Source organism: Perognathus longimembris, chromosome 9 (assembly GCF_023159225.1).
Source record: "Perognathus longimembris pacificus isolate PPM17 chromosome 9, ASM2315922v1, whole genome shotgun sequence".
NCBI lineage: Eukaryota > Metazoa > Chordata > Mammalia > Rodentia > Heteromyidae > Perognathus > Perognathus longimembris.
In genome coordinates, this window is record NC_063169.1 from 8,761,902 (window position 1) to 8,781,875 (window position 19,974).

At 42.3% G+C, this 19,974-nt stretch overlaps 1 protein-coding gene across 1 annotated transcript in view; it reads right to left on the reverse strand.

The window, feature by feature from the left end:
* The window catches only part of LOC125357512 (CD109 antigen-like), a 71,510-nt gene that overhangs the window by 20,400 nt on the left and 31,136 nt on the right, over positions 1 to 19,974 (reverse strand). Inside the window, exons 6-16 of the mRNA XM_048354491.1 lie at positions 16,966 to 17,005; positions 13,870 to 13,954; positions 11,048 to 11,144; positions 10,384 to 10,525; positions 8,977 to 9,086; positions 7,778 to 8,002; positions 6,072 to 6,173; positions 5,920 to 5,982; positions 3,891 to 4,067; positions 2,092 to 2,244; positions 78 to 152 (exon numbers count right to left, since the gene is read on the reverse strand). Of these exons, the coding sequence (XP_048210448.1) occupies positions 78 to 152; positions 2,092 to 2,244; positions 3,891 to 4,067; positions 5,920 to 5,982; positions 6,072 to 6,173; positions 7,778 to 8,002; positions 8,977 to 9,086; positions 10,384 to 10,525; positions 11,048 to 11,144; positions 13,870 to 13,954; positions 16,966 to 17,005 (1,269 nt within the window). The remainder of the gene's footprint in view (positions 1 to 77; positions 153 to 2,091; positions 2,245 to 3,890; positions 4,068 to 5,919; positions 5,983 to 6,071; positions 6,174 to 7,777; positions 8,003 to 8,976; positions 9,087 to 10,383; positions 10,526 to 11,047; positions 11,145 to 13,869; positions 13,955 to 16,965; positions 17,006 to 19,974) is intronic.

Below are 19,974 nucleotides of genomic sequence, written 5' to 3' on the forward strand. Positions count from 1 at the left end.
GGCCATTAATTCTGAAAGCAATTATAACAGTAAAAGACAGTTAATACCTTTCCAATTATCTAGCAAAGTAAACCTACCTGAAAGACAGCAAAAGAATTCATGAACATGCCTAAATAATATCCAGTGTTATAAAGCTCCAACTCATGGACAACCTACAAAGAGAGTAAAACACACAGAATGAGAGGATACTTAGCAATCTATTCTGCCTTTCCTCATGTCAGGGGAGATGGGAACTACTGTTTAATGGTGACAGCATCTTTATTTGGGGTAATGAAAGAGTTCTGAAAATAGTGGTGGTGGTCATACCATTGTGAGGTAATTCATGTGATTGAATTATAGATTGAAAATGATGAGATGGCAAACTTTATAGTTTATGTGTGTTCTTGGACTAAATCAACTAAGCAGTCACAATGTCATAGGCAATGGTTGATACTTCTCCCTTTTGCTTTATAATTAGCCAGATAAACTGAGACAAAGCCAGGATTTAAAACCATGGTAGATGCTAGGTGCTAATGGCTCATACCTATTGCCCTTGCTTACTCAGGAGGCTGAGAGCTGAGGATCAAGGCCGGAAGCCAGCCCAGGCAGACAAATCCTTGAAACCCTTACTCCAGTTAACCAGCAAAAAGCCAGACTGGAGGCATCATTCAAGTGGTAGAGCTCCAGATCTAATTCAGCAAGTGGTACTGGCACAAAAAAAAAATAAAAAATAAAGTAATATAATGAGGAAAGGAGCTGTGTATACGCTGGAAGGGGCCTTTCTAGCATACAATTAGATACCTCCAACCACTGTTTCTGCTATGCTAACAATATCCAAAGTACATAAACATGATGATAGAAGAGACAATAAAAGAAAATATTGGAAGAGTTGAGTGCTGGTGGCTCACACCTGTAATCCTAGCTACTCAGGAAGCTGAGATCTGAGGATCACAGCTCAAAGCTAGCCTGGGCAGGAATGTCCTTGAGGCCCTAAGTCACCAATTAACTAGAAAAATCCAGAAGTAGAGCCGTCTCAATGCTAGAGCATTAGCTTTGAGCACGAAAGCTCGGGGACAGTGCCCAGGCCCAGAGTTCAAGCCCCAGGACCAGCACGAAGAGTGAGAGAGCAAGAGAGCGAGAGAGAGAGAGAGAGAGAGAGAGAGAGAGAGAGAGAGAGAGAGAGAGAGAGAGAATGAATAACAGGAGCAGACCCAAAAATATTGTAATGCCTGTAAAGCTGGCAAAGTAAGCCAGCCCATACAAGCAATGGAGCCAATACAAGGGAGAGAAGTTTCCAGTTTCCATGCCTCAGCACCAACTCTGGATACATGGTCAGCTTCTGTTCCCCCTCGGGCACAAGCAGATGGAAGTTGTAAAGCAACAGCAGCCATTACGTAAGAAGCCTTCATCTTCTCCATCCCTCAGTAAAAGGCACGGCCAAGGTTGCCTATGTCCTGTGGAGGGGAAGGCTCTGCCTATAAGAGATTTCTGGAAGGCCTAGTGACCCTGAATTATCCTTGATCATCCAAGGTGCTCTGGGCACCGCACAGAAACTTAACAAGACGCCGGGGGGGGGGGGTGGGGTGGGGGGGGAGGGGGCATCTGTTATCATGGGCTCCTGACTCCGCTCCCAAGGCAACCCTGAGAAATAAACAACGCTGCTGGAAAGCTGGATGTGTGGACAGAGAAGACTGCAGGAAACGTGGAGGCCATCTTGAACTAGAGCCGGAAGATAAAGAGACTCATGGGCTTTGAACCACAATCCTCAGATCTCAACCTCCTGAGTAGCTAGGATTTCAGGCCCGAGCCACTGGTGCGCAGCTATCTTTCAGCCCTTTTTTGAGTATTCAATACATTATTACTAACTGCACTCTCCATGTTAAATTATAGACCTCCAGAACACATTCTTCCTTCCTAATTTTAAGTGGCATTTTTCATTTAAGACTGAGAAGACTCAGAAGCGTCTCCCTAACTGAGCTTCTCTGCGAATTCGCTTATATATGCAAAAGAGTCATACATATAAATCACTGCAGTGTTGAAAGTGAAAGTACCAGGGTATTGCTTTTCTCCTTTAACATGTATTTTCATAACATTAAAAAAATGTCAGCTTACGTTTTCCATGGTAATATCATTTGAGGCATTCATCAGATTCACGCTTTTGTCCACAGCTAAAATCCCCACTACAGAGTCAGGCTGAGTCACGGAGACTCTGAGGGAGACTTTCTCAGATGGCTCAGCATTCGCCTTACTCCAAAATAATTTGATCTAAGGAAAGAAAAAAACGGGGCTTAGTTCAACTTTGTGTGTGTGCTGGTACTGAGACTTGAACCCAAAGCCACCCACTCTTACTTCACTTTTCCACTCAAGGCTGGCTCTCTACCCCTTGAGCCACAGATCTACTTCTAGCCTTTGGGTGGTTAATCAGAGATAAGAGACTCATAGACTTTTCTGCCTAGGCTGGCTTTGAACCTCCATCCTCAGATCTCAGCTTCTTGAGTAGCTAGGATTACAAGTGTGGGACCCCAGCATCCACCAAAATTAATTCCTTATCTCATTTATTTAAAAAAAAAATTCTTGAGAGAACAAAGAAAGGGGTGACACTGTCCAAAAAGAAACATACTCTTCAACTGACTCATGTAATTATAACCCCTTTGTACATCACCTTTACAATATAAATAAAATAAATATTGCTTGAAAGGTCCGCTAATACTCTCTGCTTCTTCTGTGCCAATGATCATATACATTGTTCCCAGCTTTACAACGAACTCCACCCTGAATATCACGCACGAAGCATCCAATGTAGTGAAAGTCTCTGGTGTTTTCTAGCTGAAATGGACACACCAAAGGCCAGCTCTCTCCCACAAACATCCCCCCCACCTCCTCCATTTCACTCTCACGCCATTATCAGTGCCGCACAGTTTGTGTGGCCACAGCGAATACCGGGCCAGTGCAAAAGTGACCGTGCAAAACCCTGAAACGGCTGCATGAGTTTAAGGTAAAATCGTAAAAACCAACCAGGTATCAGTGGCTCACACCGGTAATCCTAGCCATTCGGGAGGCTGAGAGCTGAAGATTGAGGTTCAAAGCCAGTCTAGGCAGAAAAGCCCATGAGAGTCTTATCTCCAACCAACCACCAAAAAATACAGAGCAGAAGTAGAGGTGTAGCTCAAATGGTAGAGCACTAGCCCTGAGCAAAAAAGCCAAGTGAGAACGCGATGGCCCTGAGTTCAAGCCCCAGTACCAGGGCAACAATTATATTATAATTAAGATACAAAACAGAAAGAGATTCATAGCATCAACCAATATGAATTATACTCATAAATTGATATGTTGAGTTAAATCCCCTTTGAACAAACACTGTAAAGCTAATAAAAAAATTAATTTAAGGTAGGCACTGATGGCTCATGCCTGAAATCCTCAGATCTCAGTTCAAATCCAGCTCAGGCAGGAAATTCTGTGAGGCTCTTATCTCCAATTAACCCCCAGAAAACTGGAAGTAGAGCTGTGGCTCAAAGTGGTAGAGCACTAACCTTGAGTGAAAGAGCTCAGGGACAGCACCCAAGCCCTGGGTTCAAGCCCATGATCAAAAAAAACAAATTAATGTAATAGGGTTGGAGATGTGGCTCAATTGGTAGAGCACCAGGCAACAAGCAAAGGGTCAGGTACTGGATTCGAGTCCCAGTCTTAGAACTAAAAATATTTTTTAAATAAAGTCTTGAGAGTCCCCATAAATATACACATAAAAATGCATAAATAATAACTAAATATTTAGTGGTTTAACCATAGTGCTACAGGGGGCTGATACAAATTTCTTAAGTAATATAGTTTATGGTAGTTTTGTGAAGAAATACATTGCTCAGACGTCAATAAAATAAAGTCTTCTTTTAAGTCTCAGTGTCCTTAAATATTACCTTATTTTTAAAAACAAGCTGGACAGGAATTTTCAAAACATCATTGATAATTTCCCCGTCATCTTCAACATAATATACTATGATACAGGCCTTTGGAGCCCAAGAATGTTCTGGTGTTAGAGAGAAGGTTGTTGAGTTTTGTTTGCCAACGGCCACCAACTGTCCCCTGGATACCACCTGAAAAACAGTAGGCGAGCTTAACTCTGCAGGAAAGTTAGCAGGGTCTCAAGTGAAGTCACATTTGTTTTGCATGTATTTTATCATAAACACAAACTCTTGAACCAGCTTCAAAGCCTTTTCCAATGCTACCAGACAAACAGTGTATAAGCTAAAGAGTCATTATAAAATCGATGCGATTCAGACTGAAATACCAGTAGCTTCATAGTTTAAAAATCAGTATCTTTGATGAGAGCCAGTGGCTCACGCCTGTAATCCTAACTACTCCAGAGGCTAAAATCTGAGGACTGCAGTTCAAAGCCGGGCCAGGCAGGAAAGTCCATGACTCCTATCTCCAGTTAACCCGCAAAAAAAAAAAAAAACAGCCGAAGTGGAGCTGTAGACCAAGTGGTAGAGCACTAGCCTTGAGCTAAAATGCTCAATGACAGCATCTAGGCCCTGAGTTCAAGCCCCAGAACTGGTGCCAAAAAAAAAAAAAATTCAATATTTCAATCCTCAATTTTAGCTTCTGTTTTATGTTTGTAATTTTCAACTGATGGGAAATATTTGTACATGTTTATGGGATACAGTGAGACATCTCAAGGCATGTACGCGACGTGCAATGATCAGATTAGGGCAACTGACGTACTGGGCCCCTCGAGCACTCAACATTTCTTTGTGTTGAGGAAAAAAATAAGGTGTTTTGGGTTTGTTTTGATTTGTTTTAGGGGACTTGAACTCAGGACCTTGGTACACTTCTTAGTTTTTTTCACTCAAGGCTGATACACTACCTCCACAGCATATCCATAGTTCTACTTCCAGGCTTTGGGTGCTCAACTGGAGATAAGAAACTCCCGGCATTGCGGGCCAGGGATGGCTTCTAACTGTGATCCTCAGGTCTTAGCCTCCTGAGTAGCTAGGATTACAGGCAGAGCCACCAGTGATCAGCTCAGAAAATCGGGTTTATGATAAGGAGGAATCCAAGATCACACTGGGCAAACTAGATAAGGAAAATTAGAAGGCAATGATGTCCGTGTTAACTTCTCTTTCTAATATGTTAGAAGTTTCTGCAGTGCGTGCATGTTGCTGGTTTCCTAGCAATTCAAATTTTACACATTATATAGTATTTAATTATTTTAAATTGAAAATTTAGGTAATCTTTTTTTTTTTTTTTTTTTTTTTGGCCAGTCCTGGGGCCTGAGCACTGTCCCTGGCTTCTTTTTGCTCAAGGCTAGCACTCGGCAGCCACTTGAGCCACAGCGCCACTTCCGGCCGTTTTCTGTATATGTGGTGCTGGGGAATCGAACCCAGCCTCATGTATATGAGGCAAGCACTCTTGCCACTAGGCCATATCCCCAGCCCAAGGTAATTTTTTTTTTTTTTTTTTTTTTTTTGCCAGTCGTGGGCCTTGGACTCAGGGCCTGAGCACTGTCCCTGGCTTCTTCCCGCTCAAGGCTAGCACTCTGCCACTTGAGCCACAGCGCCGCTTCTGGCCGTTTTCTGTATATGTGGTGCTGGGGAATCGAACCTAGGGCCTCGTGTATCCGAGGCAGGCACTCTTGCCACTAGGCTATATCCCCAGCCCCCAAGGTAATTTTTAAAGAAATATATTTTGCTTCTGATGTAAAAAGAACAGGCTAACTTGAGCCAAAAATCTCAGGAACAGAATGCTCGGGCCTTGAGATTAGCACAAGAAAGGAGGGAGGGAGGGAGGGAGGGAGGGAGGGAGGGAGGGAGGGAGGGAGGGAGGGAGGGAGGGAGGGAGGGAGGGAGGGAGGGAGAAGAAAGATCGAAAGTTCAGTGTAGACATAAAATGCCTTGAGATTAAGGTGGTTCTCTCACAGTGCTGGGTTTTGACTTTGGGAGAAATTACCATATAGCTAAATTCCTTCATTTGTTTGTTGCCGCTAACCACCAACTCAAAAGGTGATCCCACCTAGGAAAATAAATTTGAATTAGTATGTACACATCAGAGGCAAGGCAGTCTAATGCTATCAGAGTTTACAAGAGAGTTGTAAGCATTACCTTTATGTTTTCATCTCTCGTTTTCAGCTGAATATATGTCTTACTAGGAGAAGTAAACATACCGTGAACAGCCATGTGACCCACACTATCCAGAAAAGAAGCCTGTAACCAAACAAAGAAAGCTTTCAACTTCCATCTCAAGAAAAGATGCTACCTGCTGAATAATTACTGAAACCCAAGTCATCTTCACGCCAGACACTGACTCTTCATCATTTTATAGCTTAGTGTTATAAAGAATGTGATCATTTTAGGCCAAGTGTAGTGGCACACACCTACAATCCCAGTTCCTCAGGAAGCAGAAATAAACAAGATTGTAGATTAATGCCAGCTGCAGTAAAAAGTGCACGAGACCTCATTTCAGCCAGTAAGACAGGCCTGGGAGTGCATGCTTGTCATCCCAGCTAGGTAGCAGGATAGTGGTGAGATCAGCCCCAAGCAAAAACACCAAATAATTAAAGCAAAAGAAGTCTGGGACATGGCTTAAGTGACAGAGCGCCTGCCCAACAAGGCAGATGCTTTGAGTCCAAATCTCAATCCTGGGGGAATAAAAGAATCTTATAGTTCTTAAATGTAGGGGAAAAAAAGCTTTTTCCATGCTCTGAAAGGAAAAAGCATAGCCCTAACTTATTTCAGGAACAAAAATATTTTATCAGGAAACACTGTAAGAGAGAATACATTAAAGTAGAATCGAGGATCCTTTCTTCTTCTTTACAACATATATCCAATCAAGGAACCTTGCAATCCCGCTCAATTCACCAATGCTAACAGTAAAAGTCATAACCAGGAAGCAGTGGCCCACACCTGTCATCCTAGCTCCTCAGGAGGCTGAGATCTGAGGATCATGGTTCAAAGCCAGCCCAGGCAGAAAAGTCTATGAGACTCTTACCTCTGATCCACCACCAGAAAACCAGAAGTGGCGCTGTGGCTACAAGTGGTAGAGTGCTAGCCTCGAGCAAAAGAAGCTCAGGGACAGTGCTTAGGCCGTGAGTGCAAGCCCAGGACTGGCAAACATAAATAAAATGAGAAAAGAATCAAAAAAAGAAAAGTAATAGGAATGGTGAGGTTGTCTCAGATGAGCCATTGTAGGAAGGAGCACGAAGCAAAAGTGTAACATACATACATATATAGGTATATATTACATATAGATATATAAGAGTATATATACATACCATATATACTATATACATGTGCTATATATAGCATATGTGTGCTGTATAAAGTACATATAGTATAGGTATATGTACTATATCTAGTATATATATAGTATGTACTATGTATGTATATATATTGGTATATAGCAGGTATACCTATATGAGTATATATAGTATATATAATGTATAGTTGTATATATACTATGTATGTCACATATGGGTCTGTTATATATGTGTATATATGTATGTATATAGACATATATACATGTATATACATACATATGTATATATCTATGTGTGTATATATGTGTTATATATATGTATGTGTACATATATATGTATTTCTTCTTTTATTTCAGATCCTGCCAAAATACAATTTCAAACGACTGGGAAAAATCAACCTCGATGAGGTTTTGAGGGCCTCCTTCATTGTATCCTTTGTCGTATTTCTGTACTTTTCTCTGCTCCTCAGACACCTGTTACAGGAAAACCTGTGCCATTCACTGAATTACTTCTAGCATTTTCCTCCCACTTTGTGCAGGACATGCGTGGCACCTTTAGTTGGAGCTCACTGGCGTCATCCAGGATGGGGAACTGGATCTGGAAGATTCCGTGGGGGGGGAGCGTGTAATTCCTGTGCCAGACAGTGTGGGAGCCCTCGGGCTCCCCGCTCCACCTGCTCCAGGGACTGCTGCTGTTTCTCTGCGTCACTGTCACCAGCACCGGATTTCTCCTCTCCTCAGGAGTCAGCTGGTGACCATCAGAGCGAGCCACCTTCACCTAGTTGTCAAAACAGGGAAATTTTCAAAATAGGTATCAAGGAAAGCAAACCGCGTCAGTTCCGCCGGTCCAGCGTTTACCTGTATGAACCCAATGAAAGCGCTTTGTCCTTTATGGGACTGGTAACAGAGTTTGAACTCAGGGCTTCGTGCTCCTGCTTGGCCTTTTCTGCTCAAGGCTGGAGCTCTACAACTTGAGCCACAACTCCACTTCCAGCTTTTTTTTGCTAGTTAATTGGAGATAAGAATCTCATACACTTTCCTGCCCAGGCTGGCTTCAAACCGTGATCGTCAGATCTCAGCTGAGTAGCTAGGATTTACAGGCATGGCCAGTGAAACACTTACCTAGTACTGGGAGCACCCTGTTTTCCAGATTCATGACCCTCATTGGTAAAAGCTTCAAGGTAACAATCCACATAAAACTCCAAACGACCTGTTAAATTTTCAGGAAAATATTTTGTCTGTAGCCGGTGCACCAGTGGCTCATGCCTGTAATCCTAGCTACTCCGGAGGCTGAGCTCTGAGGGTCACAATTTGAAGCTAGCTAGGACAGGAAAGTTGGTAAGACTCATCTCAAATAAACTACTCAGAAAAAGCCAGTAGAGAGCTATGCTTGAGCACCAAGTCTCAGCCCTGAGTTCAAGCTTCAGGAATGGCATGTGCATACACACAGACAGAGATACACATATACACAGAGTTGTTACGAGGTAACAACTCTACTTGTACCAATTCTACTTGTACCACATATGTAAAGAATAAAAGTAATTGCCTAGTTTGGGGCATGATTCTCTTAATAATTCAATTCTGTCATTCAACTTATACTGACCACTAGTCCATTAAGAACCCATTTGATCACTTTATCTGTCTCATGACAGATAACTGGGCATACATTTTGGAAGAAACACTGAATATCCAATGTCCCTTCCATTCAGTCGAATTTACTGCTATGGACCAGCAATAAAAACACCAACTTACAGTGGCCGTGAAATTGAGAGATGGCTTCAAGACAGTGGCGTAGTCAAAAAATTCCAGGATGTAATCATGCTGCTTGAAAAACACATTGGTGCTCGCGTTTCTTGATATACCTAATGGGGGAATTACACCACGTAGAATTCAACAGGAGTATTCCATCACCGCCTGACCCAAGCCACCACTCACCAGCTGTGTGGAAGGAGACGAGCGGCCCCGGCCCAAAAGCTGTGTCCGCATGAGCTCTGATGCTACGAAAACCACATGGGCCCATCACACTCTCTGCCCACTCGTGAACATGGCTGCCACCCCTCCACACACGCCCGCGGAACTGGAGAGCCGGCAGAGCGCAACCACCAGTGGGCTCGCTCTCTATACTGACACAGTAACAGGCCCAAGAAATTCTTATTTTTTTTTTTAGTACTAGGGTTTGAACTCAGGAACTTGAACTTCCTAGACAGTCAGTTCAGCCACACCTCTAGCCCTTTGCTGTTGTAGTTCGTTTTTGTTTTTTAGTTTGGGGCTTTTGTTTTGTTTCGGTTTTTTGTTGTTTGCCCTGATCCTGGGTCTTGAACTCAGGGCCTAACACTGTCTCTGAGCTTCTTTTGCTCAAGGCTAGTGCTCTACCACTTGAGCCACAGCGCCACTTCACACTTTGGGGGTAGTGTAGTGGAGATAAAATTCTCACAGCTTTCCTGCTCTGGCTGGCTTTGAACAGTCATACTCAGAGCTCAGCCTCCTGAGTAGCTAGGATTCAGAGGCGTGAGCCACCAGCACCCAGCCCTTTGCTCTTATTTAAACAGGAACCATCTAGAAAGAAATAGTTTCAGACTGTTCCGTCATACACGCACGAGTGTACATGCGTGTGCATGCTAGTCCTAGGGCTTGAACTCAGGGCCTTGCACTGTTGCATGGCTATTTTTCATTCAAGACTGGAGCTCTACCACTTGAGCCACACATTCATTCTGGCTCTTTGCTGGCTAATTGGATAAGAATCTCTTGGCTATGTCTTCCAGGGCTGGCTTTGAATTACAATCCTTAGATGGAAGAAAACAAATGAAAACTATTGCAAGTAGTTGTCACGTGACCGAAGCAAAGACTTCGTAGGAAGTTTTGCTTTCATTATGAAAGCATCCTTCTAGGGAAAACTGCTGTTTAGTTGTGACCGTGTTAGGTTGAGGGGCTGGGGGGCTGGGAGAGATGGGGGAGACATTGATCCCCAAATGCTGTGTACTCTCACAAACTGACATGTTGAATTGAGCCTCTTTGTACATCTACTTCAAGACAATATAAAATAATTAATTGCTAACTCCTAACCTGGCTAGAAAAGCAAGTGAAAGGGCTAGTCACAGCAAGAGAGGGCAGAGCAACAGCCCAGAAAGCAGCGTTACCTCCATTCCTAAGTCTACAAACCTGTCAATGACTCTGTCACGGTAGCAAGAATCTCTACCGGCCCCGGGACAGATAAGTCCATGTGCTCCAGGTGCCCGCTGGAAAAATCCATAACCTCTTTCATCTCTTCATCATTAAAAGAGAAGTTGGCAGCTCCGTGGATCTGTTTTATATAAAAGTTTGATTATATTTTTTCATATTAGAGATTCATTAACGCTCAAGATATAAACTAAGTCACAACAAGACAGCAGGTTGGCTCCAATTGAACCACTGTAAGTGCATAAAGTCATATTTTTCCAATGCTGAAAAGCTCTTGATTTTTATTTATAGCCCACGTTTGCTAATTTGGAACAAGATCTTACTTTCAGAAAGAAAAGAAACTATGTTTAAATTTTCCCCGTGGCCAGTTATAAAATACCTGTAAAACTTGTCATGTACCAGTGACTCACGCCTGTAATCCTAGCTACTTGGAAGACTGAGATCTGAGAATCACAGTTCAAAGATAGCCCAGGCCAAAAAGTCTGGGAGACCAAAAGTTCAACTGTGGTTCTAGTGGGAGAATGCCAGCCTTGAGCAAAAAAGCTAAAGGAGAGCACCCAGGCCCTGAGTTCAAGTGCTAATACTGGCATACACACATACACACACACACACACACACACACACACACACACACACACCTGCTTACCTTAAATTGTTTTGTAATATTTTTCTTCTCTCCCCAAAAGGATAGAGGTAAAAATGTAAGCAATACATCTCCTTTCACTGGCTTCCCATATGTATACCTAAAAAACAATGAACAGAGTTGGTTAAAGGTACACAGATAGATAGATAGATAGGTAGATAGACAGATAGATATAAATTTATACATATATTCATGTCAGAGAAATGCAAAGAAAAAAATTACATTCACAGAATATAACAAAAATTAACAAATTAATAGGAATTTAATTTAAATTTAATAATGTATAAAATGCTATTATATATTATACATGATTATATATAGTGAATATTATATAACACATAATATAATATGCTATTTTAATATCATTGATATCTTAATATATTAATGTGATATATACTAATACAATAATATCATAAAATAGATTTATATAATACATTAATATCATAAAAATGTACTTTTTCTAGTTTTGTTATTTAAAATGTAGGATGTTATTATTAACCTCATGAGAATCACCAACTTATTGAGAACCATGTTTCATAGGGCCATTTGTCCACACATTAATGTAACCGTTAGCATACAAAGTTCTGCTGATTTTCCAGTACAATTTCCAGATATTGCTTTGTTGTCGTTGTTGCATGTTTGTGTGTCTGTTGGGGGTTTGGGGGACAGGTACTAGAGCCTGAACTCAGGGCCTGGTGCCCTTGCTTGCCTTTTCCCCTCAGCATTGACATTCTACATCTAAGCCACACCTCCACGCCCAGCTTTTTGCTGGGTAACTGGAGATAGAGTCTCATGGACTTTTCAACAATCTCTCTATGTGTCTGTTCAGCTTTCTAACCACTTCCCTGCTGCCCAGAACATAGCAGAAGTTTAGCACGCAAGAAAACCCATTGCACACCAGAGATACAAGTGCAGAAAATGCCTTCTAAGTGGCTCACACCCACAGTCCAGGCTTCCCCTGATCATGATTCAAAGCTAGCTTGGGCAGGAAAGTCCATAAGACTCTTATCTCCAATTAACCAGCAAAAGTCAGAGGTAGATCTGTGGCTCTGGTAGTAGAACTCCTGCTGAAAAAGCTAAGGGACAGCCCCCTAGGCCCTGAGTTCAAGTCCCAATGCTAGTACCAAAAAAAAAAAAGTTATGGAAGTGGCTCTGTGGTTCAAGTACAAGAGTGCTAGCCTTAAGCTGAAGAGCTCAGGGACAGCACCCAGGCCCAGAGTTCAAGCCCCACGACTGACCAAAAAAAAAAAAAATGGTTGAACAGTCAGGTGGCCTCTGTACCCATGGTCAAAAAATTTTCCAGCATGGTGAGAGTAATAGACAAACTGCAGGTGGCTGAAGAAGAGACGGAATGTGAGCAGGTGACAAATGCAGCTGTACCTGGGTGTGTGTGACAAGGTCATCAGAGGCCGGAGGACAGCTTACGTCAAGGAAGGGGGCTTTTATTAAACAGAGAATGAACGGCAGTGAAGATGCTACTGGAGAGCAAAGGGTTAAAGATACCAAATGGAAAACTCAGTCGTACTGATGGAGGCTAAGTGGGGGAATCAGCCTTTGATGGGAGGAGAAACAGAGTTGACTGCTGTGGACAGGGTAATGAGGAAGGGGGAGAGGAAGGGGAGGGAAGAAGGGCTAATGGCCTTTAGCATCACTTCCAACCGTACTGAGAAGTAGTATTTATAGAGTAAGTCCATATCGATTTCTTTTGTGTATACATGTCAGCCAGTCCTAGGACTTAAACTCAGGGATTAACCATCCCTGAGATATTTGGCTCAAGGCTAGCATTCTACCACTCGAATGACAGTTCCACTTCTAGCTTTTCAGTAATTTTGGAGATTAGAGTTTCAAGAACTTTCCCGCCCAAGGTAGCTTTGAACCACAATCCTCAGATCTCAGTACCCTGAATAGCTAGGATTTCAGAGTGTAAGCCACCAATGCCCAGCTTATGCCAATCTTTATAACCTGTTTTAAAAGAAAAAGAAGGCTTGCACTGGTGGCTATAATCCTAACTACTCAGGAGGCTGAGATCTGAGGTTCAAAGCCAGCCCAGGCAGGAAAACCATGAGACTCTTATCTCCATTTAACTGCCAGAAAACCCAAAGTGGGACTGTGGCTCAAGTGGTAGAGTGCTAGCCTTGAGCTGAAGAGCTCAGAGACAGTGCTCAGGCCCAGAGTTCAAGCCTCATGACTGACAAAAACAAAATAAAATAGTAAAGCAAAGGAGCTTGCTGGTCAAAGCATCTCCTTAGGCTACTGAAATGCTGTTAGTTATATCCTCAGTCTTTCTTTACTCTAAAAACAAAACAAAAGCAGGCACTCCTGAACTGCACAAGAGCTGGGTAGAGAGGGAAGGCCTGTGGTTCATTCACAGATTTCTGGGCCACGCTAGCGTTCCTGCTTGTGAAGTCACAGGAAAGACCTGCCCTGGCCTAGAGCAGAAGCGCCATATTCTGCTCTTGAGAGAGCCTGCTGGAATGAATGACACCAGGAAGCCACTAAGCCATGGATTCACATCCCACCATACAAGACGACTTTGGACTTGAGCCATTGTCCCACACCCCCTCCACACAAGGCAACTTTGGCAGTCCAGTTTTATAATGCTTTGGGGTCATAATAGGAAAAAGAAAGAAAGAAAGAAAGAAAGAAAGAAAGAAAGAAAGAAAGAAAGAAAGAAAGAAAGAAAGAAAGAAAGAAAGAAAGAAAGAAAGAAAGAAAGAAAGAAAGAAAGAAAGAAAGGAAGGAAGGAAGGAAGGAAGGAAGGAAGGAAGGAAGGAAGGAAGGAAGGAAGGAAGGAAGGAAGGAAGGAAGGAAGGAAGGATACTTACTTTGCTGTGACGGTACCACTTAAATTCTTAGAATTCAAAGAACAGTATAATGGTGTCTGCAGAGTGACTTCAAATTTTGGTAATACTGGAAAAGAAAAACAAGCTCTTGAAGAATCTATGAGAGCCAGGCACTGGTGGCTCACACCTGCAATCCTAGCTACTCAGGAGGCTGAGATCTGAGGATCACAGTTCAAACACAGCCCAGGCAGGAAAGTCCACGAGCCTCTTATCTCTGATTAACCACCAGAAACCCAGAGGTGGCACTGTGGCTCAAAGTGGTAGAGTGCTATCTATCCTTGAGCAAAAGAGCTCAAGCGCAGTGCCCAGGCTCTGAGTTCAAGCCTCATGACCAACAAAAAAAATAATAATAAATTGTTCTAGAAGAATTGGTTGTTGCCATTACTTAACCTTCAGATTTATTAGGATCCAAAACACATTAACACAGATGAAAAGAAGTCTTTCCTTAGGTCAGCTTCACAAAGCTAAGAACAAACAATTTTAGTACTTAATATTATTTGGAAAAAAAAAAAAGCACTCCAGAATAATTGTTTTTTTCTTATGGCCAGTCTACAGAAATTTTTTTTCTGTAATTTCACTAGCCAAAGGAACAGATCAAAGTCTCATTGTATGACCTCTCAAAATTCAGATAGCCTAAGACAAAGAGCAAAAAGATCCCCAGATTCCATGCGCCGGTGACTCACATGGATAATCCCAGCTCCTGGAGAGGCTAAGAATGGGAGGACCATGATTTGAGGCCAATCTAGACAGAAATGTTCACGAGATCTCTCCTCAACCCATGCCTGACTGCAGCGGTGTGCACCTGTCACCCCAAGCTACACAGGAAGCTGGGTTGAGGGGTTGCTGTGCAAGGCCAGACTGGGCAAAAGAGTCCTTGAGACACCATCTCCAGGGAATGGAAGCAGAACACAGCAGGGTTCGCCTGCCATTCCAGCCCTGGGAAGCCTACAAGAGGCAGATCCCAGCTCAGCCCTGCTCCCAAGGAGAAGAGAGACCCTATCCTAAAGGTAACCAGTGAAAAACAGGGCTGTAGGTACAGCCCTACAGTAGCACCTCAGTCCAGCAGGTGGAAAGCCCTGAGTTCCAATCTCCCATTACCACCAAAAAAATATAAAGAAAGAAAAAATAAAAAGAAGCCCAGGGATACACAATATAGGAGAGCCACTCAGCTTTGAACAAGGATCCACTTCATGTGCCAAGACACCCTTGGACCCTACACAAGTCTAGAACCAGAGGGAAATAAAAGCTCAGACACACACACATGCACACACACACACACATACACACATACACATACACACACACACACACACACACACACACACACACACACGAAAACCCAAATATCTACTCCCTAAATATTACGGGTTAGCAACCAAGCTCCTCCTAACATGCTAATACATATCCACTAAATACATATCCACCTACCACAGTATGACATGAAAATCACCTCTAAAAATGTTCCTGCTGGGCACAGGTGGCTCACACCTGTAATCCTATTCAGGAGGCTGAGATCTGAAGATTACAGTTCAAAGCCAGCCCAGGCAGTAAAGTACATGAGACTCTTATCTCCAATTAATCACCAGAAAAGCAAAGTGGTTCAAAGCAGTAGAGTGCTAGTCTTGCACAAAAGAGCTCAGGGTCAGTGCCTAGGCCCTGTGTTCAAGCTCTAGGAACCCCCCCCCAAAAAAATTATTCCCTTACTATTTAATCCAGCACTGACCAAAAGAAATAAAATATTAATCAAATTTTTCAACATTTTAATATTCTCTCAATATTTTATTTAACCTCTCCCCTGTATATTGAAAATATTATCACTTCAACATGTGATCAGGAAGAACAATTGTCAATGAGCTCTTTTCCCTTCTCCCCTTGTACTCTACCACTTCACATGATGCCCTCCAGTCCATTTTTGCTTCATTTTTCAAATAGGTTCTCACATTGATGCCCAGGCTGTCTGGACCACAATCCTCCTATTTATGTTTCATGTAGCTGGATGACAGGAGAGCCACCACACCCAGCTTTTCATTGGTTGAAGTGGATTCTTGGCAACTTTTGTACAGGCTGGCCTCCATCTCCAATCCTCCTGACCTCAGCCTCCTGAATAGCTAGGATTATAGGTTTGAGCCAACCCGCCTAGCCTTGTAGCTACTGTTTTGTCTACATGTTTATAATACAACATTTTAAGCAGAGCATCTTCAAGAAGATTTCATCTGTGTTGCCCAGACTATCCTTATCAATGTTAGTCAAATAAAGACATGAAAAGAAATTTATATTTACCTTATGTTTTTTGTTGTTTTGTTTTTGTGTGGTGCTAGAATTGAGACCCAAGGCTTTGCTTGTGCCCCAAAGTATGTGTTTAAAAAGTCAATTTCTTTAGTATTTTATGATCACAACAAAGTGGAAGAAAGAAAAACTGCACAGAAGAAAAAAATCTGGCATCATGAACCTTAAGGAATATAAGGATATCAGTGACATCAGAATTTCATCTCCACAGGCTGCGAATGAGGCATAATGGTAGAGTGCTTGCCTAGCATGCGTGAAGCCCTGGGTTCGATTGTTCAGTACCACATACACAGAAAAGGCTGAAAGTGGCGCTGTATGTGTAGAGTGTTGTAAGTGGTAGAGTGCTAGCCTTGAGCAAAAAGAAGTCAGAAACAGTGCTCAGGTCCTGAGTTCAAGCCCCAGGACTGGAAAAAATAATAATAATAATTACATCTCCACTGTGATTGTGTGTGTGTGTGTGTGTGTGTGTGTGTGTGTATCTGTGTGTGTGTGTTGGTCATGGGCCTGGATGCTGTCCCTGACCTTTGTACTCAAGACGAGTGCTCTACCATTTTGAGCCACAGCTCCACTTCAGTTTTCTGGTGGTTAACTGGAGATAAGAGTTTCCCAGATTTTCCTGGCCAAGCTGGTTTTGAACCAGGATCCTCAAACCTCAGCCGCTTCAGTAGCTAAGATTACAGGCATAAACCACCGGTGTCCAAGAGAGTCTTGCTTTAAATGTTCCATCTCTTATCCCTGTAGAGAGTAGTCACTGTTAGTTTCTTTCTTCAAAATAAATTGAGGAGCTCTTACCATATTCTGAGACCTGAAATGATTGATAATATGTCTGGTCCTGTGGGGAGAAAGAAGCAAAAAAAGGACAAGAAAATGTATGAGTTCTTATTTAGTTACTTTGCCTTCTCACCTGCATAAAAAGGTTTCAAGAATCACTTTTAAATTATATTTATAATGATTTAGTGAATAGAACAATTTATTCTAATTTATGGATTTTTTGTTCTTGTGCCAGTCCTAGGGCTTGAACTCAGCTGTCTCTAAGCTCTTCTTTTCTTTTCTTTTTTATTTTTTTTTTCCTTTTCTTGGCTCAAGGCAAAATTGGTGTTTTACCGTTTGAGCCACAGTTCCACTTCCAGCTTTGTGGAAGTTAATCTGCCTCCTGAATTACAAGTGTGAGCCACCAATGCCTTGCTGGAAATTTATTTTTTGTTAACTACAGTATTAAGCTTTTGAAGTATCATATTTTTTAAATTTATTTTTGTTGATACGGGGTTTGGACTCACAGCCTTGAGCTTATTGGGTAGGCTCTATTCCCCTGAGCCACACCTCCAGGCCCAAGATTTCAGAATTTGCTCACATAAAAAGATTACCTACACTAAGCACTGGTGGCTCATGCCTGTAATCTCAGCTACTCAGGAGGCTGAGATCTGAGGATGTGCAGTTCAAAGCCAGCCTGGAAAGGAAAGTCCACGAGACTCTTATTTCCCTCCAACTAACCACCAGAAAACCAGAAGCAGAGCTGTCGCTCAAAGTGGTAGAGCACTAGCCTTGAGCTAAAGAGTTCAGGGACAGTGTCCCTGAGCTTAAGCCCCATGACTAACAAAAAAAGAAGAAAATTTTTAAAAGATAACCTTGTTTCCTTGGAGGTCATTCAAACCAATTATCTAATCTGAATTCCATTTTTTGCAAGACAAAAATTAAATTAAATAACTCATACGTACATTAATCCAGAATAGCACACCTCAAACTAACAATTCAAATTCATTTTAGATATCAATATGCAAAAAAAGAAGAAAAGGAAGAAAGGAAGGAAGGAAGGAAGGAAGGAAGGAAGGAAGGAAGGAAGGAAGGAAGGAAGGAAGGAAGGAAGGGAGGGAGGGAGGAAAAGAATTGAGCAGGCCTGATCATACCTACAATCCTAGCTACCCAGGAAGCTGAGATCTTAGAATAAATGGTCAAAGTCAGCCCAAGCAGACAAATCACTGAGATTCCTATCTCTAATTAACCAGCAAAAAGCCAGCAGTAGAGACATGAACCAAGTGGTAGAGCACCAGCAGTGAGCAAGAATATAAATGATACCCAGGATTCAAGCCCCAGTACCAGCACCAAAAAAAAAAAAAAAAGCAGGATATTGGTGATACTGGATAAGAACTCAGGGCATCAGTCTTACTTCGCAGGAACTCTACCACCTGGACCAAACTCCCAGCCCTACTGGCTCTAGTTATTATCCAGAAGGCTCTCATCTTTTTGACCCAGGGCTGGTCTTAGACATCCTTCCTACAGTCTCCCACATAGTTGGGACTACAGCATATGACCACCATACCTAGCTTATTAGTTGAGATGGGGCTGGTTAAATTTTTGCTCAGGCTGATGCCAGACCGTGATCCTCCTGTCTAATTCCTATTTCTAACTATCCATTCTAAATCATAAATAACACACACACTTACAAAATAGCTAAGTAATTTCACCAGTGAAATCTGTATTCTACATCTGACCTATCAAAGCAAACACAGATGCAACAACCAAATACTAGTTTTCTTAGAAGCCACCTTTCACTAAAACATCTGTATCATTCGTCACAAATTCAAAGTCAGCCTAGGCCACATGATAAAGTCTAAGCCAGCCTGGGTTACCCACACAGATCCTATATTGAAAATAAATAAATTACATATATATGTATGTGTATATATATATATATATATATTCACAGAGTCCAGAATTATCATATTACTAGGGGACTTGGAATTACAAAGTAATAAGAATAATATGGCACATAAATTGTCAGTACACTTTAAATTTAATGAGGAGCTAGGTACCAGTGACTCAATCTCAGCTACTCAATAATCTTAAGCTATTCAAGAGCCTGAGTTCCAGAGGATTGTGGTTCTAAGGCAGGCCAAGCAGAAAAGTCCGAGAAAGAGAGAGAGAGAGAGAGAGAGAGAGAGAGAGAGAGAGAGAGAGAGAGAGAGAGAGAGAGAGAGAGAGAGAGAGAGATTAAAACAGAAATATACAAACAGGTCAGGCACCAGTGACTCCTGTCTGTAATCTTAACTACTCAAGAACCTGAGATCTGATGATCATGGTTCAAAGCCAAACAAAAATTAACCACACACACACACAAGAAAATCCACAAGTGGAGCTGTGGTTCAAGTAGTAGACCATTAGCCTTGAACAAAAAAAGCTCAGCAACAGAGTCCAGGCCCTGAGTTCAAGCCCAAAGGCTAGTACAAAAAAAGATTTAGGGGCTGGGAATATGGTCTAGTGGCAAGAGTGCTTGCCTCCTACACATGAAGCTCTGGGTTCGATTCCCCAGCACCACATATATGGAAAACGGCCAGAAGGGGCACTGTGGCTCAGGTGGCAGAGTGCTAGCCTTGAGCGGGAAGAAGCCAGGGACGCACCGGTGCTCAGGCCCTGAGTCCAAGGCCCAGGACTGGCCAAAAAAAAAAAGATTAAAAACAAAAAAACAAAACAGGATAGAATATGTTGTAATATCATACAGCATGAGAATCAAGAACATCAAAAATGAAATAAGCGAGTCAAAATCTAGGAGAAACTGATCAATTATTCATTCCCTCAGCAGAAATGACTTCCTATAACAGGCCAGATTAGATTGAACAAATATAAGAAGTCATAAAATAGAATTCCTGTCTTCAAGAAGCTCAGTCTAAACAGAGAGGCAGATTTGTGTGTGTGTGTGTGTGTGTGTGTGTGTGTGCCAGTGCTGAGGCTTGAACTAAGAGCCTCTCACTCTTAGCTATTTTGCTCAAGGCTGGTGCTCTAGCACTTGAGCCACACCTCCACTTC